Source organism: Podarcis gaigeae (assembly GCF_964106915.1).
Source record: "Podarcis gaigeae genome assembly, chromosome: 3".
NCBI lineage: Eukaryota > Metazoa > Chordata > Lepidosauria > Squamata > Lacertidae > Podarcis > Podarcis gaigeae.
The window spans coordinates 75,736,922-75,761,489 of NC_139680.1; the positions used below are offsets into that span (position 1 = coordinate 75,736,922).

General features: G+C 44.0%; 1 protein-coding gene across 2 annotated transcripts in view; it reads left to right on the forward strand.

Moving 5' to 3' along the window:
- The first annotated feature begins 5,928 nt into the window (after window positions 1-5,928).
- SLC35F3 (solute carrier family 35 member F3) overlaps window positions 5,929-24,568 on the forward strand; it is a 95,108-nt gene continuing 76,468 nt past the window's right edge. Inside the window, exons 1-3 of one of the 2 annotated variants that reach the window (XM_083732533.1) lie at window positions 6,306-6,476; window positions 7,434-7,663; window positions 10,183-10,203. In XM_083732533.1, coding sequence (XP_083588659.1) covers window positions 6,424-6,476; window positions 7,434-7,663; window positions 10,183-10,203 — 304 coding nt within the window. In that variant the 5' untranslated portion in view covers window positions 6,306-6,423. Of the gene's footprint in view, window positions 6,477-7,433; window positions 7,664-10,182; window positions 10,204-24,568 lie in introns of both variants that reach the window. The other variant, XM_083732534.1, reaches the window with a different exon arrangement.

A 24,568-nucleotide genomic window follows, 5' to 3' on the forward strand; every position in this document is an offset into this window, starting at 1 on the left:
TAGAACTTGGCAATAAACTATCAAAACACATGCTTTGCATGCCCGAGGTACAAGGTGAAATAACCATCAATTCCGGATAAAGGCTCTTGGATAGAAGGTTGGGGGGGGGGCTGCCTGGTATCTTGGAGTGATAACAGGAAATACTGATCCAGGTGAACCAATCGAAAATGGATGGGGAGTCTGTGACCCACCAGATACTGCTGGATTACAACATGCATAATCCCAGACCATGGACTATGCCATCTGAAATTATGCCTCTGAGTAACAGTTGCTGGGAAGCACCAGTGAGCAAACTGCAGCTGCGCTCATGTCCAGCTTGCAGGCTTCCCAAAGGCATCTGGGTAGCCAGAGAACGGGATGCTGGACTAGATGGGCCATTGTCCTGAGGCAGCAGGCTTGTCATATGTCCTTATTTATTTAAAAGCATTTCTAAACCATTAATAATTTAAAATCTCTAAGAGTTGGAATCCAACAACATCTGGAGAGCCAAAAGCTCTCTGTCCTTTAGCGGAAATAACTTTTATATTACGTGTAGTATTGTGGCATGCCTCAGCAAATAAACCACATATGGTTCACTTATCTAAAGAACTGGAGGTGTTGGGCTTGAAGCCTGCAATCCTGTGCACATTTACTTGGAATAGGTCCCATTGGACTCAGTGAGACCTCTCTGAAAAGATCAGGCTGCAATTCTGAATATAAATATTTTATAAGAAGCCTGTCTTGGAAATAAGTAGTATTGGTTTCAATAGGACGTTCATAGCAGTTTGCTTTGGACTGTGTTGCTGTAGCCTGTATTTTAACGGGGAATCAGGAGTGTTGGATATGAAACTCCTTGACTTTTGCATTAACTATTTTGTATTTCACATGTAAAAAATACATTGGGCATAGTATATCTTCTGTTTTAAAGTAGCTTCCTTTGTCCTGTCCTACCTTAATGGCATGCACAGTGCAGACTAAAAGAAATATACTTAGTCTGTTGTCTTTACTCTGCATATGTACTGCTGAACGTAGGTAAGATGACATAATGCATCTTCTAACACTGGTCTAAGCACATCTAAATTGCCATTTTTGTCATGCCAGTCATACTATCCGCCTCGAGGTTGACTCATTTATTTGGTGAAAAAATGTTTGCTTCCTGGGGAAAACACTGACAAGCCAAAGTGAATGAAGGTGAATGTCTTGTAGAACAGGTAGTGTAGTCATAAAGATGAACATGAACAATGCCATTTTCAAAGAAATGTCTCCTTAAAGATCCTGAAGGAGGATAGCCACATGATTCTGGGCTCCAGAGAAAATATTGATACATAGCGTATTGATAGTTATTCTGCTGTTTCTTTGAAATACTTACTTTGCAACCATCAGAATAAAACACTAGGTAGAGATCCATCCAGGTCTAAGCATACCAGTTTAGATCTGTGTCATCCCCACCATGTTTATTAACAAGACCGATAACTACAGATTGATCCGCCTTCTATTATCTCTGTTTTCACAAGCAAGATGATCAAGACATTACCACATGCCTCATACGTACTTACATGCTACAAGAAACCTCTAACAATCAAATAAAATAGACCTATTATTAGAGGTTTTTAAACAGAAGCTGAGTGGCTACCTGCCATGGATGCTGGAGCAGATTTCCTGCATTGGCAAGGGGGTTGGAGTAGATGGCCTTTCAGACCCCCCTGCCAACTCTATGTTTATAGGATCCTTTTAATTTTCCTTCTGAAGTGGGCATTTTTGTTGCCCATCAGTTACTCCAGCCCTGCAAGCAGATCACAGTTAATGTGTTCTACAACTTCATCCCCTTGAAATCAGGTAGATGAATCTTTCCAGAGTTAAAATGTAGAACTCTATCCTGCATGACGATGACAAGTTTTGTTGTTTTTCTCCATGTCAGAGGAACAGAATATGACGGAGATGTGAGCTGAACCAGTGTCTCACTTCACTGCGCCAATTAGTTGTATATACCTCTGTTCAAAAGAATGCTGAACCAGGAGAAACTATACACTGCCGGTGGAAATAACTTACACTTTAGTAGAGGACTCACACAGCCAGGAAAAAGGAAGGGAGGGTGCCACATGACATATCTCATTACAAGTAAAAAAATTTTTAAAATTATCCTCTTTGCCTTCCTGATCTCTTGGTGCACACAAGTACCTTGTTGATCAGCTAGATCAGCTAGGCTCCTTTATATCACATCTCCCATTTGAGGGCCAAACTACATGCTATGTTAAATATACAATCATGTTCAATGTAACTGTTTGTCTTATGGGTTTGGCTGGTGTCATAGTATGGGAGGGGGATCGGGATGGTGCTGTATGGAGAGAGGGGTATTATTCTGTTCTGCTGGGACATGAGGCCCACAGGGAAAGTGGGAATGGCTATTGGAGGCTCCAATGGGTCAGGCCAGGAATATCAGGACCTTGGACAACTCCCAGTGGGCCCTACTAGACAAGTTTGTTGTTTCAGCAAAGATTTACAGGCAAAACCCAAAATAGATATACAGTGGTACCTCTGGCTAAGAACTTAATTCGTTCTAGAGGTCCGTTCTTAACCTGAAACTGTTCTTAACCTGAGGTACCACTTTATCTAATGGGGCCTCTCGCTGCCACTGCACTGCTGCCACGCGCTTTCTGTTCTCATCCTGAAGCAAAGCAAACTTGAGATACTGTTTCTGGGTTAGCAGAGTCTGTAACCTGAAGCGTCTGTAACCCGAGGTACCACAGTACATTAAATGCAATTGCACACTTAATGTAACATGCAGTCTGGCCACTAGGTGTGATACATGCATGAATCTTGTCTCATTTTCCTAGTGCTAAGGTCATGTTTGGATGGATTTTGTTTGCCGTTTTTACTGGACAGTTAAAAAAACCAGAGGTCCTCCGTTAATAAGGAGCTGTCAGAGGAATATATATTTTGTTCCTCTGTAATGCATCACCAATAAACATGGTGGAGGAACAAAAGCAAAAGAAGCAGATGAGGACTTGAATGCCTTTCATAATTTTGCAGAGGGTAGAAATTGGGTGAGTGCTCCCCCCCCCCCGCCATGTTGTTTTGGCAACCAAGTATCAGGAACGAAGAGTCACAACCCTGTCTCAAGCTCAGCCCCATCTCCACTGAGATGCTTGCCTCTGCTTCAGACCAAGTTCCAGGCTGCTGCTGAAACTGAATTCGAGAGGCTGCTGTATTTGATGGCTATCAGAGACAAACGGGCTGCAGAATGACACTTTAGGGTCATTCTCACTTTCCTCCATGAGCAGCATATCAAGAAGTTGCTATGTAGGCTTTCTTGCTTTCACCAGCTTTTTAATCTTTCTGGTGTTATTGATCCCAAAGCAGCAAGGGATGTAAATCACACAGGACCCTGGAGACTGCACCGTTATCAGGAAAACAGAATGCTTATGAGAGACAAGCCATGTTAAAAGATACTACCTGGATTAGCTGCACTTGTTTTGTGGGGTGTCCACTTCACACACGCCATTTTTGGTGTAAGCCTGAAATGTTCCAAATGTACACCTACAATGCTTAAAACAGTATGCATTGCTATGGCAAATGTATACCATGCAGGTAACACACTAGAAGTCAGGGATCCACCATTGCCTGCAGCTCCCTTTCGAGTAAACATTTTGCAGCAAATATTTGGAATGGCCCTTTGCATACAAGCTTGTGAATTGGGATTTAAAATGGCCATACCTGCATGGGTGCAGACTTCAGGCTTGTCTGATCTTCTTTGTTTTTTCTAGACCCCCAAGCTCATTCTACCACAGACATAGTTTTAAAACAAAACAGGGTGCCTCTGAATGCATTCTGAATATGTAACACCTTCCCCGCAGTATTATAACTGTACTGAGTTCACAGAGTTGTATCCAGTTGCTGCAGCTGAAGTAACTATTAATGGAAGAGGAAGGAGGGAATGTTTGCTGATTCTCTGCCCACCCACACCCCCGCACTGCTGCGTCCCAATCTGTTCTGGATGGCTGGGACTCCCTGGAATAGATGGTGTGGGCATTACGGGAGGGAAGAGTGAATTTGCACCCTCCCCTCCTATTCTTTTGGAAGGAACCTCGGGGGGGGGGAGGAGATGAAGGAGAACCATTTGGTTTCCACTTACAGTCCTTACACACAAGAGTTAACATAGGAAGTTGCCTTATACTGAGTCACACCATTGCTTCATCTAGCCTAGCATCATTGCCCAAACAGACTGGCAGTGGTTCTCCAGGATTTAAGGCAGGAAGATCACTCAACCCTAACTGGAGATGCCAGGGATTGAAGGTGGGGCATTCTGCATGCAAACATGCACCACCAGCCTACAGCCCTTCTCCCATCCAGCTTTCTTCATTTCAGCATCTTACTTTAGGTGGGAAAAGCCATTTTGTTGTAAAACAGCTGGGATTCAATTTACTGCAAATCGCTCAGAAATCTACCAGTAGGTTCCAATCCGTCTTTTGCCTAGCCTGCTGTAAGGCATCCCTCTTGAAATTATCCACAGCCAGGGCTGCCATATTTCAAAAAGTAAAAACCAGAACACTCCGAAAGTTGATGAAGACCCCAAAATTGTAGACCATCTGCTTTGCATGCCAAACAGCTCAGCTTCAATCCTCAGCATCTCCAGTTAGGGTTGGGAAAAGATCCCTGGCTGAAACCCTGGAGAGCTCCTCCCAGCCAGTGAGTACTGATGCAGTAGAAGTCAGCTTTCTACGTTGTGAATATAGCACCACCATGTTCTTGAGCAGCTCACACTAATTTCAGTGGAGACTGGGCAGGAGAACATCACAAAGCATTCTGGGTCAGATTTGCCTATATAGAATTCATTCTGCCTCCTTTAATGGCACAATCGGGAGCTTAGGCAGCTGCCTCACCTTGCCTCTTGATGGGGCTTCTGCTTTTGGCCTTGCTGTCATTATTTGCCATGTAATAGAAGAAGCAGTAGAAAGATCCCAAGGTCAAAGGAAGGAGCTTTCAGCTCCCATTTGGATTTTCACAAAAACTGGCTGATTGAGTAAGCATTACTGGGCTGATTTCAATTGACCCTCATTTTGAAGATCATTCTCATTCTCCCTCCTTCTCTAGAGGCATGGAGTGGCAGGGTAGTGGGAGGGGGGACAGGAACATAGGAACCTGCCATTGGCCCTTCAATAGACCCTTCAATTGTCTACACAGCCTGGTAGTCGCTCTCCAGGGTTTCAGACAGGAGCCCTACCTTACCTGGAGATGCCAAGTATTGAACCTGGGCCATTTTGCATGCAGTAAAGGTGCTCTGCCACCTTGGATCCTCTTTGCTATGACAAATGGCTGAATCACCAAGCAGGTTGGCCCAAGACATTTTGCTGCTTGCAGCAGGACAGCAAATCTCCTCTCGCTGCACCTCCAAGACAAGATGCACAGTACCCAAGGCCAGCCAAGTCAATTTGGCACCTGAGGCCGAAAATCCCACAAGCGCCTCTTCACTCCTGGGTTGTAAAAAACACAATTACAGCTAACTAAATGACTAACCACTTGGTGCCCTTTCCTGACACCCAAAATGCGGCTACCTCACTCAGGGCCGCCACAACTTATGAGGGAGCTGGATCCGTAATATTTCCCTTCTTCCTCCCCCCCTTTTTTCCCCCTTCCAAAATCATCCTCATCACCAATAACAAATGTAAGGACTGACTGCTATTGCTGCGCGAGCTAATTCTCCTACCCCTTTGGAAATGAACGCATAAACCCCCCTTTCTCTCTTCAAGAATATACAACCCGCTCCACGCTGAGATCAAATAGAAAGTAATCTGAGAAAAGTGTTGCGAGCCTTCGCAGAGGGCGCCTGCTGCCTCCCAGCCGCTGCCTTTCTTCCCAAGCCAGGAGGAGGGGCGCCGCTCTCTATGGCGGCCTCGCTCCCTCCCCCTCCCCACGAAGTGCGCACGGGCTCCCCCTGTCGGCCGCCGCGCCACATTCACCGCGCGGAGGGAAAGCGAGAGGAGAAGGGCGAGCGGGCTCCCCCTGAGGGGCGCGCGGCATTTCCCCCCGAGAAGAGGCGAACGAGAGCGGCGCTTGCCTGCGAGGGGGGCGACGACGAGCTTTGCTCTCCTCCTTCTCTTCACTGCTGGAGAGGCGGCGGCGGTGGCGAGCAGCAGCAGCAGCAATAGACACGGACAGCAGGTTGCAGCCGGGAGCCGACGCCTCGCCCGCGCTGGGGACTCAGGCAGGCGGACTCTCATGCGGCGGCGGCGGCGGCAGCAGCAGCTCTTCGCCGGCCGCTCCAAACTCCGTGCCTGCGCGGCAGTGGCGGCGGTGGCAAGCGCTAGCTCCGGCTCCGTCCTCCTTCCTCTTCCCGCCTTGGCGACCCGCGCGGGGGCCGCCGCCCCGTCTCTCCAGCCCGCCAGCCCGGGGCGGCTGCACCTTCCTTGAAGCCTGGGAGCCCCCACTCCCCCGCTGCTCTTCCCTATGGGGATTCGGGAGTTCCCCAACGGCACGGCCAGGGGCAAGACCGTCGCCATGTGAGTGGGGGGCGAGGGGGGCGGCGGGGGGCTGGGCGTGGGGGACGTCGCGCGCAGCAAAGGTTCCCTCACGCAGCCATTCCCCTTCTCCCGGGGGGCAGCCGCCGCCGCCGCCGCCGCCGCCGCGCCTTGGCGCCGACCCACCGCCGACCCGGTGAGGGAGGACGAGGGACACTGGGAGCAAAGTTTTCAGCTCTCCTCCTGCTTGCTGCTCACTTTCTCCCGGCCGCGCTCTTTTCTCCTCCTCGCTGGGTCTGAGAAGCGGAGGAAGCGGCGTGCTTGTGTGGAGGAGGGAGGTGGTGGTTTTGGCGCGGACAGGCGTAAAGTTCGCCCGGAGCCTTTCCTGGCCAGCTCGGCGGGGAGCGGAGGAGGAAGGCGCGCTTCCTCGCGGCAGCTTCGAGCCCCTCGGGGTGCGCGGAGAGCGGCGTCGCGCTGGGCTCCGTCCGGGCGAGCTCGCAGCAGGTGGGGCTCGGCGCCTATTGACAGAAGACCAAAGTAGACCCCACGTTTTCTGAGGGGGGAAAACCCCCTCCACAAATCGTTGTACTAGGCGAAATAGTAGTAGAACTAGGCTGAGGTTTGCGCTTTGTGCCCAGTGCCTTCGGCGGGGAAGGACCGCAGCCTTGGCATGCAGAAGGTCCCGGGTTTAATCCCTATCGTCTCCAGGTAGGGGTAGCAAGGACGCCTGCTTGAAACCTTGGAGAGTCGCTGCCAGTCCGTGTAGGCAGTACTGAGCTAGGTGGACTGGTGGTGGGGCTTGACAAAAGGCATTGCAGGGGGTTGGACTAGATGACCCCTGCGGGTCCCTTCCAACTCTACAATTCTGGGATTCTAAGGAAGCTGCCTCTATTCCTCTTTGTTGCATTCTTAACACCTTGTTCCTGAGAGGGTTTGCGTTTATTACATTCGCCTTTGCCTTACCTTCTCCTCACCCACCTCTCTTGTCTCTGCCTCTAGTGGCATGAGGAGATCTCCAGACGTCAGCCCCAGGAGGCTGTCAGACATCAGCCCTCAACTCCGGCAGCTGAAATACCTAGTGGTGGACGAGGCGATCAAAGAGGATTTGAAATGGTCCCGATCTGTGGAAGACCTCACCAGTGCGACTGTGGGGCTCACCTCCATTGAGGAAAGGATTCTACGGATTACTGGCTACTACGGCTACCAGCCCTGGGCTGCCAGCTACAAAAGTAAGTCCCTTGTTTATCCCTGCCTCCTTCACAGCAGCAGTCACCATTCTCTCTATATTACACACACACACACACACACACAGTCCTCAACTTTCTGTCACAGGGAACCTTCTCAAACTGCCTGGGGAGGATTCAGGTTGTACTCTGGAATTAACCCCTTGATTCCTCTTCTAGGAATCAGTGGGTTTTTGTATCTTGTATTATCAAAGTAAATAAGAGATGGCCTTTGTTATTTGGCTAGTTTATTGCTCCTTCTTTTCCACAGCTGTCTTAGAATAATAGAATTGTAGAGTTGGAAGGGACACCAAGGGTCGTCTATTTCAACTCCCTGCAGTGCAGGAACCCTGCCCACAGCCGTCCTTGGGTGGGCTAGAACCACCAACCTTTCGGTTAACAGCCAGATGCGCTGACCCATTGCGCGCGTGTGTATATGCCATGCATTTTATATTTTTGTGTCAGTATAGCAAGACTGATAACAGATGGGTGGGTGGGGGTCAACTTGCCCTCTTTCTGTGTGTGTCGTTTCAAAAGGATGTGGGGACATGAGGAGTTAAATGCAGATCAACTGAACTTTCCGGTTGTCTTGGGGGGGCACTGTGGTGATTATTATATAAAACATATAATTCTTCAGATTTAGGAAAGGATTTCAGCTTAGTGCTCAAGCTTGGATCAAATGTGAATTTTATGAAAGGTCACTGTGGCATAAAGGGCTTCTTTACAAATAAAAATTGTAAGATTAAATGGCGAAAGAAGCTTTTGTCTTCAATACAAGGAATTGATCAGGAAAATGTCATACAGCTGGATGATTTAATGAATTGCTTTCAACTTCAAAAGAGATTTGCACATATTGTGTGAGTTTGGGGTGCTAGACTTCCCTAAAACCATGAATCAAGCAATGATTAAAATATAAGTCAGGCCAGCTTCCTTAGGAGAGACAGGCCATTAAAGGAGAGCGAAGGAAATGGGCTAGTAACAAAGTGAAGACTCTGTGTCAGACTCTCCCCCTCCCTGAGCTCTGAGATAATTAGTAGAGACAAAGCAGAGTGGAGAGTTTAGGATTGCAATTGGTGGTGATGTAACCTAGGAGGGAAATGGTTGCAGGCTGTGAAAGGCTAGAGCAGAGGGTCAGAGAGCCATGGCTGATTTCTGTTTGCATCCAAGGCTGCAACCATGAGAAATACAAGACCTTTTTGGTGTGTTAATGCTGTGAACCCCTCAGTTGTAGGCTCAGGTGGTATATATGTGTAAATAAACCATATATAATAAAGACACCACAGTCTCCGCTGTGCCTCATTTCCAAAAGGAAACACAGACCCTGGGTAGGTGCCTGGACCCCTGGAATCTTTCATTGCTCTGAGATTGGGGTGGCATGTAGCAGTATTAATCAAAGCAAAGTGGACTTCCATGCCAGAATCCTAACCTCACTTACCTGGGAGTAAACACCATTGAAGTTACTCCTGAATAGACATGGTTAGGATGCAGCCATAATGCTATTTACTGTATTGGCTTGAATATAAGCCACACCTTTAAAATGGGGGGGGATAAAAAAATCTGGAGTATAAGCCACTCCGCTCCTCACTGCTCCTGGCTGCATACTGGGCACTGGGGGGGAGGGGAGCCACGCTGCATTGCCAGTGGCCTTTCCCCTTCTTCGCTCTCTCCCTTCCTGACCTTGGGAGAGAGGATGGGGGACTATGTGTGGGGCGGGCACCGCTTTGCTGCACTCCTGGCGCTGTTTGTCCTGTGCTCCTGGCTGCATACCATAATGTCACGAATATATGCCACACTTTAACTTTTCACAGTCGGAATTTGAGGAAAAAAGTGAGTCTTATATTCAGGCCAATACAGTATGTTAATTTTGGTGCTAAGGTATAGTTCGTTATTTCTTAATACCATTAATGTACTAAAGTGATTAGGCTTACTCGTGATGGATGGGGTTAAATCTGTACTTGTGAGAATATAATAAAGAATATATTGAACAGTCGCTGGGGAAACCCAGCCAGATGGGTGGGGAATAAATAATAAATTATTATTATTATAATAAATTATTATAGGATTCTTTTAACAACCACCGCCACTAGTTAATGCTGATGTTCCTACCAGATTGCAGTCCTATTCCCACATACAAAGAAGTATTCCCCATTGAATTTAATGGGACTTCTGAGAAGAGTTGTATTGGACTGTGCTATAAATATGTACCATAATCAATACAATGTATTACACTACACTGATCATGATTCATGTTTTCATATTTCCAAAGTCTGACAAAATATTTCTCTAATATCTCAGGGCACTGATGGTTGTTACAGTGTGCCTATTTTTGTGTGTTTATCATACGAAAAGACAGGAAGATTCCCCCTCCTGCTCCATTTTACGAATCATCTGTAAGGGGTGCCAAATTCCATGTTATGAATTTTCTGCATTTGCATGGTGACATCACAATAACATGCCTCCTGAGTTGTCCAGGAGGAAACATATTCATTCTTCTCATTTTCCTTTCTCCAAACATGTTGGTTCAGAAGACGCCATGTTACCAGGAGGTAAGTCTGGAATTTCTGCATTCAATAATGGTGCAGCTTGGTTGTTCAAGAGCCCATCCTGTCAGCTCTGAAATATGGAAACAGGGCTTTATTCAAATTAAATAACCACTCAATCCCTTGGAAAACGGCTTGTGGAGTGTCGCAAGTTTCTGTTTTGATATCTGCATGGAGTCAGTGGCTGAAACTGTTTAATGTTTTGGAGTTGGATGTCATTAACATGCTGATGATACCCAGCTCTGTTTTTCTATCAAGATCCAGGAGCTAAAGCTGTCCCGTGAGCCAGTGTCTGGCAACTGCAATGGACTAGATGAGGATGTATAGGTTGCAACTGAATGCAGATGAGGCAGAAGTGATGACATTTGGGGGTCCTTGGAGAGGAGAAACCCAGTGATGGGATTTGCCTTCTTTTAATTGAGTAGTTGTGCATTATAGGGGATCTTTTCAACACTTTCTTAGTTTGGATTCTAAGAATTCTTGGTTACTGCTTCTACCTATCATTTTTACTGCGCCCTTTCCTGATGTACAGGGACCTGGCCAATATCTCACACACTATTTGTAATATGAATGGACCACTATAATGTGTCCTGTGGGGCTGACCTCTTGCTAATGCACCACTTCACTTATTTGAGGGAGTAGGGCAATGGAAACAGATAAAATCTGTGTAATTGCTGGACACTCCTGGCAAAGATGAGTCCATAGGAGAGTCTGAAGCTATCTAGCATGAGTTTAGAGCAGGGGACCGACCAGCAAGGAGTTTGTACCCACTTGAAAGCCATAGGTCAGAAAACAAAAGTAGTCAGAAACAAGTCCAAGTCAGTACCTTGGACAGGCCTCAGGGAAGAAACTCAGGTGGAGACAACTTCTTCTCAGAAGGACTAGTTGCTGAGCTCATATAGTTTTTCAGCTTGACTACCACCTCACCAGGCTCTGCCCCCTTACTGGAAAATGGAGATCCTTTAAGGAGCAAATCTCTGGCCTGGAACCTGACATTTTGTTGTGTCTCCGTTGCCAAGCACATTGCCTGTGGTGGCGAACAGATGGCACACAAGGCCATTTGTGTTTGGGTGAGGAGCAAGGATGCTGGTTCTGTGATGGTTCCTGGATCCTGGACTATAGTGTCTGGGCATCCTGGCTGAAGGGTTTTAGGCAGGGGTCAGCAAACATTTTCAGTAGGGTGCCGATCCACCATCCCTCAGACCTTGTGGGGGGCTGGACTATATTTTTTTTTGGGGGGGGGGGGAATGCATCGCTGAATGAATTTCTATGCCCCACAAATGACCCAGATGCATTTTAAATAAAAGCACACATTCTACTCATGTAAAAGCACCAGGCAGACCCTACAAATAACCCAGAGATGCATTTTAAATAAAAGGACACATTCTACTCATGTAAAAATATGCTGATTCCCAGACCATCCGCATGCCAGATTTAGAAAGCGATTGGGCCAGATACGGCCCCTAGTTTGCCTACCCATGGTTTTAGGTTCAAAGTGTCAGATTCCAATGGTTGCCGGACTCAGCTTGAGCTTCATTTCCCAAATCTGGTGTTTGTGTGGGTAGTATTCCTGACTCATCTGATCTCTAGCCCTCAAAGTCAGTGCCCAAATTGCTTTTGGTAGTCTGGCTCTTGACCATTGTAATGACACTGACAGATTTTTTCTTTGAGCCATAATTAAAGGGACTCACCTTGGCCTCAGAAGACATATAAAATCTGTGCCCTGAATAAATCTGCCAGTTGACTATGATCTTCAAAAGAGGCTTCCCTTGCCGGGTTAATTTTCACTTTTTGAGATGTTGTAGAATGAAAGTAGAGACATCACCTTGCCAACAAAGGTCCGTATAGTAAAAGCTATGGTTTTCTCAGTAGTGATGTATGGAAGTGAGAGCTGGACCATAAAGAAGGCTGATCGCCGAAGAATTGATGCTTTTGAATTATGGTGCTGGAGGAGACTCTTGAGAGTCCCATGGACTGCAAGAAGATCAAACCTTTCCATTCTTAAGGAAATCAGCCCTGAGTGCTCACTGGAAGGACAGATCGTGAAGCTGAGGCTCCAATACTTTGGCCACCTCACGAGAAGAGAAGACTCCTTGGAAAAGACCCTGATGTTGGGAAAGATGGAGGGCACAAGGAGAAGGGGACGACAGAGGATGAGATGGTTGGACAGTGTTCTCGAAGCTACCAGCATGAGTTTGACCAAACTGCGGGAGGCAGTGGAAGACAGGAGTGCCTGGCGTGCTCTGGTCCATGGGGTCACGAAGAGTCGGACACGACTAAATGACTAAACAACAACAACAGAATGAAAGTATTGAGGAATTTTTAGTGGGTTGTTTCAAAATGCTCCTTTCAGAGGTTGAATTTTCTGTGCAATTTGTGCCTATTGTGCAATATTTTGCATGGTTCTCAAAAAAGGAAGAAGACGACAGGCTACTGAGGCCTCTGAAAGACACCTCCCATGACAAGCAGCCCATCATGATCCTTCAAGTGCTCCCTGGAGAAAATCTCAGAATGTTGGGAACTATGCCCATGTACCTGCTGCCTCCAGCAGGGTGTGTAAAATATCACTATCTCAACTCCATGGCCCTTTAACCCCACTTCAATAACTAATCAGTTTACCAAAAAAAAAGTTAAAGGATGCTCCAAACATTATTTTAAAGAGATGAGGTAGATGAGGTTTTTTTTATGGGAAGCAGGTGTTACACAGTGTCTGAAAGAAGGCGCTGGGCTTTAAGAGGAATGTGAGGAAGAAGACTAAGCATTTAGAAACAGATATGGGTTATTTGCTAAATAGGTACAAATTAACTGGATCTCAAGGAATTTATAAACAACTAGAATCCAAAAGAAGGGATTTGAACTCAGTGCATAAACCACACTATGGCTAGACTGTTATATTTGGGACAAAGGTTATATGAATTTTCATTGGCTTGGATGTCATTGGATTTTATTGGATTGGAATTTGCTTCAGAAACACCCAATTAACCATCTTTTGATAGCTTCATCATTGCCAGGCCCTGGAAGGATCGTACTAACCTATATGCTACATTGTGGGAACAAAGAGTGTGGCAAATGGCACTTCTAAAGAAACTCAGAAGGTAAAAGTGGCATAGGGACAAATGAAGAAAGGCACTTTTGCAATGGTTTGGTTGAACTTTATTATTTTCACCAGTATTGCTGAAATATGTTTGTCCCCTACCAGGCATCCTAACTGTGACTGAGCATGTTCAGGGTGGCATCTCATTTGGTTGTCTCAACCAACTCATGGCTTAACCTAAAAATGAAAAATAAGAACATAAAAATTGTTTAAGATCTATTACATAAAGCAGCATGATCTGGACTTGATTTGCATCAACAAACTTTCCCACAGGCCAGTTTTGGGGCGGTGTTGAGTTTTGTAGCTGTCTATTTACAAACAACGTTTTGGTTTTGATTGGAATTGTCTATTTTGTATGTTAGAACAGATAGAATTGTAGAGTTGGAAGGGCCCCTGAGGGATGAAACCTGCAACCTTGGTGTTAACAGCAGCATGCTGCAACCAACCGAGCTATCCAGGCTGTTTTGAAACTTAATAAAAATATAGTAAAAGGGGGATCAATTGTTTACAAATGAAATCTATCTTATCCTGATATCATTCTCAGTTTCAGAATTTTGCACCGGAAGTGAGGGATTTTCTAAAGGATTGTGAGTGGTTGTTTTTACAGAGTGCCTTGATGTGTAGCTGTAGCTTGATGCACCTGATATACTGGTTTTGTTTATCTGACAGAGACTCATTATCGTGAAGGAGGAGGTGTTGAAAGTGTGCTGTGCAGGATTTTATAATTGTTCATTTTATTAAAAATGTTGCTGAAAGATACGTAAGAACTCATAACTTCTTGGATAAAGTGTTGTTTGCTTTGTTGGCAAAAACTGGCTTGCTACTTGTACCTCTGCAGTAATTACTGCCTTGCAGGCTTTGTTCTTTCAGTCTTAAAATGAGTGGTACCTTGTCTCATGAATGGCCCTATTGCCCATTAAGAGAAATATATTTATTGGTGTTTCTGCCAGATTGGACCTTATGGGAGGGCCAGCTTCTGAGCTAGTTGTTAATGCTCCTTTCTGACATGATGACTAATAGTCCAATTGACTTCATGTTGAGCAACTGTGGGTAGACTTGCTGAAGTAAGAAAGATCACATCCGTAGCTCAATTATAACCTGCTTTCTGGGATTTGAAATTTGTCTTTGAATGCTAATTGTAACCAAAGCTTAATGTGCAATGTTAATTCTCCACAGCAATATTTTAATGGCATCTGTTTCTTGGAATCTGTTTAATTTGGCAGAAGTTATGACTAAAGAAGAGGTAGCAATGCTTTTGAATTTGCTTTGAATTCAAAGCTATGCAAATGTTTTATCATATTGTTGAGATATGTTTTGCATATTACACCTGAAAAGTGCTGTGTGTTCTGAGAAAAACAAAGAATCACCTGCACTTAACCACAACCATCAGAATTACTATGCAGAAATTAGCTGTGGGAAGAGCAATGTTCACTTTTCTATGATTACACAGCTATAATGTACAGAGAATATACAGTGGAATGCAGAGGAGGGGAGCACAGAGGAAGGAACAGGATTGGGAACAGCTGGCATTGTGGTGCAGTTCTGCAAGTGACCACTAACTTGTCTGTTTTGAGTTGTTGGGGGTTGGATGAACTGGTTCCAGTTGTTGGTTTTTTTACATTAGCTTGGGCTGTAATGAATTCAGTTTGTGAGTTGGGCATAAATAAGTGGCAACATATGTGATTGTTGTTTATTTGCGTCTGAGCTATCTGCTTCCAAAACTGGTCAGTCTTCTGCGGGGTTTGAAAAATGTTTTATCATGCTAGTGGTCACTCAGACTATAACTCAAAGAATGCAAATTTTCTCTAAGAAACTACTGGCTTAGTGTAATATACATGGAAGGAAGGTAATTTTTGTAAAAAATGGAATAAATTCAGTCAAGTTTTATAAAGGAATTGGCATGTTCTAGCATACTTCTTAGGATCCCACCTGTCTGGTCTTTGACCACAATAAAGATAGAGGTATTAAACTAATAGTATTTAATAAGCACAGAACAATGCATGGTTCAGTTTGTGTTCCTTAACTACTTTCTGTCACATTCCTGGCATGTACTGCATGTAGTAGTCCTTGCATGTAGTAGAACATTAATCTGATTGCTATCTAAGCAGGTAAACATGAAAATGGCATGAAGCCTCATAATATGATTTCACGTTAAAACTTTGAAGGCAATTAGAAATTTCTTTATGAAAAAGTTTTTACAGTGTGCATTGAATTCTGCAGATTGTTGTTGTTGTTTAGTCATTTACTTGTGTCTGACTCTTTGTGACCCCATGGACCAGAGCACGCCAGGCACTTCTGCCTCCCGCAGTTTAGTCAAACTCATGCTGGTAGCTTCGAGAACACCATCCAACCATCTCGTCCTCTGTCGTCCCCTTCTCCTTGTGCCCTCCATCTTTCCCAACATCAGGGTCTTCTCCAGGGAGTCTTCTCTTCTCATGAGGTGGCCAAAGTATTGGAGCCTCAGCTTCAGGATCTGTCCTTCCAGTGAGCACTCAGGGCTGATTTCCTTAAGAATGGACACGTTTGATCTTCTTGCAGTCCATGGGACTCTCAAGGGTCTCTTCCAGCACCATAATTCATAATTCTGGGGATTAGCAATTCCCTATTAGATTGTTTTTAAACTGTAGGTCATGCAGGGATGGAAGTAATCTACACTGGTCCTCTGCCACCTGGGCCTGAGAAGCAAATGGCTTCTCCATCTGCCACCTGTTGGAAAGTAGTCTGCAGGCTGCTGCTGATCTATCTGGGAATCTGATAGTTGTAGGGAATGCAGAAATTCAAGCACTGTGCTTTTGTGTGCTTTTGAATACACTTTGTGTGCTTTTGAATACACTATGGTTTCATTGAGGACCTCTTCAGATAGCAGAAAAAATGTAGCTGCCTCTCTTTCTAGTAATGTTCTGCCATATATTTTTTCCTCTGCGTATAGCTCAACTGTGTTAGCTTATACTAAACTTAAGGTGTATGTATGTATTGTATGTATTGGGAGTTGTCATAAAGATATTACTCACTATTATTATAGGTTGAATCCTAAATATTGTTCATGCGAGTAAGTATTTTAGGTGAGGTATGCCTTTAGCTATGTCAGGATTATGGCTCAGATTATAGACACAATAAAATAAGGATGCAGAGGCTGGAAAATGATGCAGCTGTTTAGAGTAAGCAAGAGGGCAGGGAAGAGCTTTGAGCCATCTGTTCCTCTTCTGCATACCTTTACTTGCTGCTTGAAGATAATGGGCACGTATGGGCCATATTTTTTCACTTGGGGTTTCCATTCTTCTTCATGAGCAGTGTGAGCCTCCGGATGTAAAGCTTCTTATATTGCCAAAATGGCACCATCCATGTACAAGAGGGGAGGTATCAGCAAGTATGAAGTAACTTGGCAGAAGTTTAAAAAAAAAACACTTTGAGAGGGGAGCGTAAGGATGGAGAACCCAAAACAGCCAAATTAGACCTTTAAGCTATGGGACGCTGGATGAAGGGACAGGAAACCAAGGGAAGAGTTCTGAAATCCTGGAAGAAAGCATGGATGGGTGCTTGAATAGTACCGCTTCATATTGCAACATTTTCTTGCAGGTCACACCTATACTTGTTTCTAATTGTACAGGTGTTGTAAAGGGTGGCCCAGAAGGAAAAGCAGAGAGCTTTGGATTGGCATTCAGTAGCTTGGAGTGTTGTGTTGCCAATCACAGCATCATTGGTGGAATATATGAGAGGCCTTGGGACGCTGCAGTCCACATTCAGAATGCCAGATCATAGCCTTTGATATCCCAAGCCTTATAAGGTATGGTTGATGGAGCTGGATATGTTTAGCCTAGAAAAGAGGAAATTGAGGGGAGATAGGATAGCCATCTTCAAATTTCTAAAGGGTTGTGACATGGAAGAATAGAAGCCAGACCAATGATTTTAAGTTACAAGAAAGAAGATTCCAAATAAACACCAGGAAGAACTTTCTGACAGTAAGAGCTGTTTGACAGTGGAACAGACTCTCTTGGAAGGTGCTGGACTCTCCTGCAAAGGTTAGATAGTCATCAGTCATGGATACGTTAGTTGAGATTCCTGCATTGCAGGATGTTCGACTAAATGACTCTCAGGGTCCCTTCCAACTCTACAATTCTATTGTTTTATCTAGGCTTTCATAATCCCCAGGTTTGATAGCTGTAATGCACTGTATGTAGGGCTGCCCTAAGATTGACCAAGAAGCTGAAGCTAGTGAAAAATGCAATGGCTTGAATACTCACTGGGACAGAGTGTTGCCACCATGTCACAATGCTGCTGAAAGAATTGTACTGGCTGCCAGTTAGCTACTGAGGTGCTGGTACTGTTGTATAAAGCCCTACATAGCTTAGGACCAGGACACCTAAATGATCATATCATCTCTTATACACCAATTTGATCACTTCATTCTTCAAGAGAGAGCCTTCTGCAGGTATCTTCTCATCAGGAAATCTGCATGATGTAGGACTTGGGTCTTTTAGAGTTGTGGTGCCTACCCTTTAGAAATCTCTTACTACCTGAGAAGTATCTTCTCTGTTGTCTCTTTGGCACCTACTGAAGGTTTTCCATTTCAACAAGCCTTTTAAGTGCAGATTCTTATCCCAGTCAGTCTCTTTGCTGAATTTTAAATTGTTTTTATATGTGTTTTATTGTTGATGTTTTTATTGTTAGTAGTTTTGGGGTGTTGCATGGAAGGAGTTCCTCAGTGAAATGAAATCAATAATAAAGCACTGCCTTTTACTGTATTAAAAATGGTAAAACTTTTAAAAATAATAATGGTATGAGTTGCAGTTCCTTTTCCTCAGTGAAAGAGGAATGCCTGAAAGCAATCAATAATGAAATTGTCAGATATACAGTGGTACCTCGTGTTAAGTACCGTCCCCCTTACAAATGCTTCGGGTTACATGGTCCACTAAAGCAGAAGTAGATGCCTCTTGTTGCGAACTTTGCCCCGGGATGCAAGCAGAAGTCGCGCTCCGTCGGCACCATTAGCGAAACCGTGCCTCATGTTATAAGCGGTTTCCAGTTACAAACAAACCTCCAGAATGGATTAAGTTCATAACCGAAGGTACCACAGTATAAAAGTTTAGTTTTGTGTGGGTATCACATAGTCTGTTGCAAATGGAGCAGTGCTCAAAGCCAATTCATTTTCTAAGACTAGGAACTGCAAAATAGATAATCATTCCCAAACTATTCATTTTCCTTATAAACTAACTCAGTGGCTTATTTAGGCTCCTTAACAGGAAGAAGGAGTCCTCATGGAACAGTGTGGGTGGGACTCAGTGGTGGAGCATATGCCCGCGCTGCCCAGGGTGGGCGTGCGCCCGAGGGGGCCAGGGCATGGAGGGTGCCCTCCCAGGTGCAGGATAGCTACTCAGGTGCACAGAGTGGTGCGCGTGCCCTGCAGCTGGGGATGGAGCAAGCCACCGATGGCGGACATTCGGTGCACCGCTCGCCCACAACTCCCAAGCCTCCCCCCCAGCTGTCAAAATGAAGGGGGAAGGGGGGAATGCCACCAGCAAAGCGGCACAGCTCCCCCCCCCCATACTCCAACGGCTTGGGATAGACTTGGGAGTCGCGGGCGGGCGGCACACCAAATGTCGCCCCCCTCAGCGAAGACACCTTGGGCGATTCACCCCCACCGCACTCCCCTTCCTCCACCCCTGGTGGGACCTCTAAGTAGAGAGGAGTAGGGTTGCAGTGTTAGTCATTTTGTATTACTGCAGTCCTGATTCCAGCTCAGTAGTGGCACCCCAAGTTTGGAATTCGCTCACTTCTGAGGAATGAATAGTGCTGATTTGGTTGGGTTTTCTGTTTCAGTTAAAGACCTCGCTATTAGCCCAGGACCTTTACTGGAGTTTAGTTTACTGTCAGAATGGATTTCAAGTATTTATCCAGTTGTGATTTGTCCACCTACATTTGATTGCACCATAATATCTCATAGCAGCTATAAGTCAACAGGGTAGATAGAGTATGGTACTGAAGGATAAAAAATATTGTATCCATAAAGCAACAGGTATAAATGATCAAGGATATGCAAACTCCATTGTAATATGCAAATATGCAAAAGAGGCATCTTGATCCCCATCATTTCTGAATTCCTGTTGTTCATATTGCTACCCTTAATATATATATGGTTTCCTTGCATCGCCTTCAAATTTCCCAAGAGACGGGATTCACTGAATTGTTAAAAACTTCTTCACTTTCCACCCTCAACAAGAGAATTGTGAAATAATGTAGGACAGAGCCTCAAATGTTTGTTTAGTGGTGCATGCCTTGTTTAATGTGTCCTAGAAGAAAATGTTGATGTCCTGTTTCTACAATTCTCTTCCCTTTTTTTTTTGAACTAATATAATTTAATTCAGTTTTGTTTTGTTTTGGATTGAGGGTGCAATCTCAGGATGAGAAAGGGGGAAAGGGAACTTGATTGAGCTAGTGGCAGCCCATCAGTGTACCAAGAGCTGTATAAGCTCTTTAGTCCCATCAAAATTACCCTTGTGGCGAATTTAAAGAATTACATTATTTCTATGGCCTTTTGCAATTTCTGATCAGGTCAATCAGTTGATTACTTTGGAGAAGAGTGTTAGGTTAGTAATCAGAAATAAGTTTATTAAAACATATTTAAACAAGTTCCCCACAAACTCAAAGCACTTTACACTAAAAACAGCAACACAAAAACAAACAAATCAATATATGATTGCTTAATGGTTTTGTTTAACTGCTTGGGAGGTTCTGGTGTGTGGAGGCATAGGAGTCTTGTTGGGTTTTTTAAAGTTACTTGCCAAAAATGCTGTTAATGCAAAACAATGGAAATCTAATGGTCTGTATCAAAACTCAGTGATTGAAAAAAGCACTCTTGGTAGTAGCAATGGACAAGCTAACTGTATTGTTATGATTCTGGAATGATTTTGCGAATAATGAACTGTTGTAGCAATGGGATGCTTTGGCGACTTATTGGCATAATTACTGTAATTTGCCTCAGCTCAATAAACACCTCTCTTTCTGTCTTGTAACAAATACAGTATGTAAAATAATGATAGTTTTAGATGATACTCTTTTTGTTTCTTGTTTATTATTTTGTTTTGCTTATGATAATGGCCTCAGACGTGCTTGCTGTTAAAAAAGGGGAAAGTAAATGTGCTCAGTGCTTTTTACACATAAAACTGAGTCCACTAAGTGATACTAGAACTTTGCCCTTTTTGGAGGGTGGGAGTCTAACTTGTTCTATTAATAGTATATGGTTGAACATTTAACTTTTCTTTGTTTCTTTTTTACTAAAAGCGTTGTGACAAACTGCTGTAGCGAATCTAGTGACCCAAATCTATAAGCAGCTGGACTAACACAGGAACAGATAATAGGATGGGGCATGAAGTGCAGTGATGGTTTGTCAGAAGGCCAAACAAGATGTGGCATTAAACATATATTTGAGTTTAATATGTAAGCAGCTTCTAGAGGCGGGCTATTAATTTCTGACATTGCAGCGTGTCAACCTCCTTTTCTCTGTTACCATGGTCCTAACAAAGCTTTGGAGCTACTATTTGTGTTCAGAGAAAATTTCCTACTGGCAGAAACACAGAGCTTTCATGATAATAAGCAAAATGAAATATTTGTGAAATTTGCTGGTGCTCCTCTCAGCAGCCCTAGCTGGCAGCTGACATATTTATGTCCCAGAAAGATGACCCAGTGTCTTTCGAAGGGGCATTCTGTGACATAAGCTTGGCAGCTACCAGCCAGATCAGCCTTCACCACAAAATAGGTGATGGTGGAGGAATCAGAGAAAAATACAGGGCAGGTTTGTTCCTCCTTTTATCCCTAAATCTCCCCCAAGCCCCAAGCAAAGACTTCCAGTTACGCAATGAAGCTTTCCCCCCCCCCCCCAGATGTGCCCCTATGTCCCCAATTGGCTGGGAGGAAGGTCAGGAGAATAGCACATGGGGGAAGGAGAGAGGGGTTTTGGTGGATCTGGATGCTTGTGCAGCTGGAGCATTCATCATGATGCAACACAGAATTCCACCCAGTGTTTCTAGAAATAGACAGTACTCTGCAGATAATTCATTCTGGAGATACTCGCTGGTATAACTCTGTTATGTATTAATGTAAAGCTGATTTATTGTCCATAGTCTGCTGCAAAAGTATTAAAAGTGCACCTGCACACCATTATTCTTATTGCTGATGGATTGCAGGATCTCTGCTTATTTTGTTGTATGTGGATTATTTTAAATTTTTAAAAAAGTAATCAGTTTTTAAAAAAATGATTTTTTAAAAAAGGAGACTACAATGAAGGTTAAGTCACACCCCAAAAATCTTGTGTTCACAACACGAGAGTTCAGCATTCACATCTAATACTAGAGGCTGCACATAGCTATGATTATTAGTTAGCCATTGACAGTCTTAATCACCATAATTAGTCGAATCCCATTTTAAAGCCACCTTTACTGAGTCTATGCCATTGCTATATCTTGTGTTAGCTAATTCTGTAGGTATGCATTGTGCAATGAAGTTCTCCCTTTTTTTGTCTGTCATGAATCTGCAACCCTCAGTTTCATTGGATGATCCTGAGTACTATATTAATTTCTCCAAACCATGTATAATTTTATATATTCCTGTCCTTCCCTTCTCTTCCCTCCCCCCCAAAACCCCCCTTATATATTACCAAATGTTGTGACCTTTCTCATAGTGGAGTTATTCCAGCCCCTTGAGCATGTTGGTTGTCATTTTCCACACCTTTTCCAGCTCTATAAGAAACTTTTCTTTCCATGAATTTTTTTTGTTTTTTCAAAATGTGGCTTGTTTAAAGGAGGCAATCAGCAGAATGGAAGGGGGCTTTTAACTCTTTCTGGGCAGACAGTGGCACTGAGACCCACCTGAAAGTTCCACAGGTGCATCCCGGTCTGTTGTTTGAGAAACACTGCGCTATTTCCTTAATATGACTTTCATTAGTGGAATATTCATTTAGTGTGAATCCTAGTGCACATTGTAACCAATTCTTTTAAAGGTGCAAAGGGAAGTTGTTTCTTCTTCAGAGTGCATATATACAAATGCTTTTTCAAAAATAAATAAAAATTAAAAACCTGCTCTTGAGGGCTTTAGCTGTGCATGATGCCCCATTCTAAATCCACCTTAAAATCACAAGTTCTTTAGTGAATAATAGAATGCCAGGATCAACTTTAAAGACAAACAAATGAAACCAAACAGAAAAAAACTGGGTTGATGTGGCAGCCTTCTGGGACCTGCAGCAGGAAGCTGGTGCTTGAGTTTTTATTTTTCTCTGCTGGTTGGTGGGTGAAAGTATAGTTTTGTTTTTAGCTGATGTGCTGCCAGCATTGTTATTGCTGTTAGGGGTAGGGTTTGTTTTTTCTGTTCTATTTTATAATGTATTTATGTATTTATTCTTCATTGTAAGTTGCTTGGAGACATGTTAGGTGGCAAGGGGCAGATAAATTTAATAAAGAAATAAAACTTAAAGTGATATGGAAGTCTCTAAATAATGGAAATTCAGTAAGCTGAATATTTCAATGGGCATGCCTCTCTGATTTCTGCTACTCTATTTTTTATGGTCTCTTTTCAAAATTCAAAAGTAACTTAGGAGGATACAAACCTTGGCACACATACCCTGGAGTTAGCCCTGCTGAACACAGCAGAGCTTACTTTTCTTGGTAAACATGCATATGATTGTGCTATTAGAATATTCCTCTTCAACACACTGCCACCAAAGGGAAAATATTATGAATAAATGTAGGTGTACTAGAATTTCCAGGTCTATATCCCTCAGCAGTTTATATGTTCTGGCTGCCTTTCTGTCTGTGCTAGCCATTGAGTGCTTGTTCCTAAGGCAGCTGCAGCCAATTATTCCCACCCAAAGTACCTTTAAAATGTCTTGAACTGTGTTGCAGATCAGTCTTCTGAATGTGGAATAGCATCTTTTAATGGATGTGCAAGATCAAAGCAGACTTATCTTCCTGCATTCATCAAGCAATCATTTCTACTTTAAAGAGCAGTAGTGAACAATAGTTTATGCAAAAGAAAATAAAAATGCTTTCCTCCTATTCCTGGCAAGGATGGTTAGACTGGGTTTATCTTCGGTCTTTGTGCCAATGATTGGGAAGGTATTTAAGCTCAGTTTATCAATATTACTATTATTTGTATTATTTTACCTGCCCTTCTTCAGAGAGTCCTAGGGAGGGTTACAGCTTATAAAAACACAATGCAATGAAACAATAAGCAACAACAATGCCACCCATGACCCCAAAAGAATACTCCAATACAACACATTACAAGGAGGACAACAAAACCAATTTTTCAATTTTCAAAGGCCAGGGGATAAAGTAGGACATCTTCAGCAGCTAATGGAAACAGATGTACCTCTGTGGGGAGTTCTCCATTATTTTGGTTCATCACCAAGAAGGCTCTTTCACAAGTCACACACACAAACCTCTGCAGGCTTGGTGGAATTACCAGAAGTGACTCCTCCACTGATCTTAATTCCCTATAGAGAAAGAGGCACTCTTTCAGATACTTGGGACCCAAGTTTTTTAAATCCATAAGCACTAATGTGAACACCTTGAATTGGACTTGGAAGCTATTACGCAATCAGTGTGGCTCCTTCAGAACAGGTGTTATATGCACTCTTACAGATGCATGTATAATACATAGTGGGAACTATTTATAGAACCATGCCTACCGTATTTTTCACCCTATAGGACGCACTTTTCCCCCTCCAAAAATGAAGGGGAAATGTGTGTGCGTCCTATGGGGCGAATGCAGGCTTTCGCTGAAGCCTGGAGTGCGAGAGGCGTCGGTGTGCACCGACTGCTCTCACTCTCCAGGCTTCAGGAAGCTATCCGCAAGCCTTGCGCGCCTGGCGGGAGTTCCCGCGGGCTCGCAAGGCTTGCGGGCGGCAGCCTGCAGTGTGGAGCACGGGGCACCCTCCAGAGGACGCCCCGTGCTTCGCGCAGGTGTTGGCAAGCCTTGCGCGCGCGGCGGGAGTTGCCGCCAGGCACACAAGGCTTGCTGATAGTAGCCTATTCTGGGGGCTGGGGGGGGATTTTTTTTAATTCAATTCCCCCCCAAAAAAATGAGGTGCGTCCTATGGGCCAGTACACCCTATAGGGTGAAAAGTACGGTAATCATTCTGAAATCTCAGACCACTATTAAGTCTACCAGTTGGCATACTCACAGTGAGAATCTGGTTTCAATTTTTGAATAATGGATTATTTTTTAAAATTATCTACTTATACTAAATAGAGAAGGTAAGCTACATTTAATGAATAAACTAGAAAA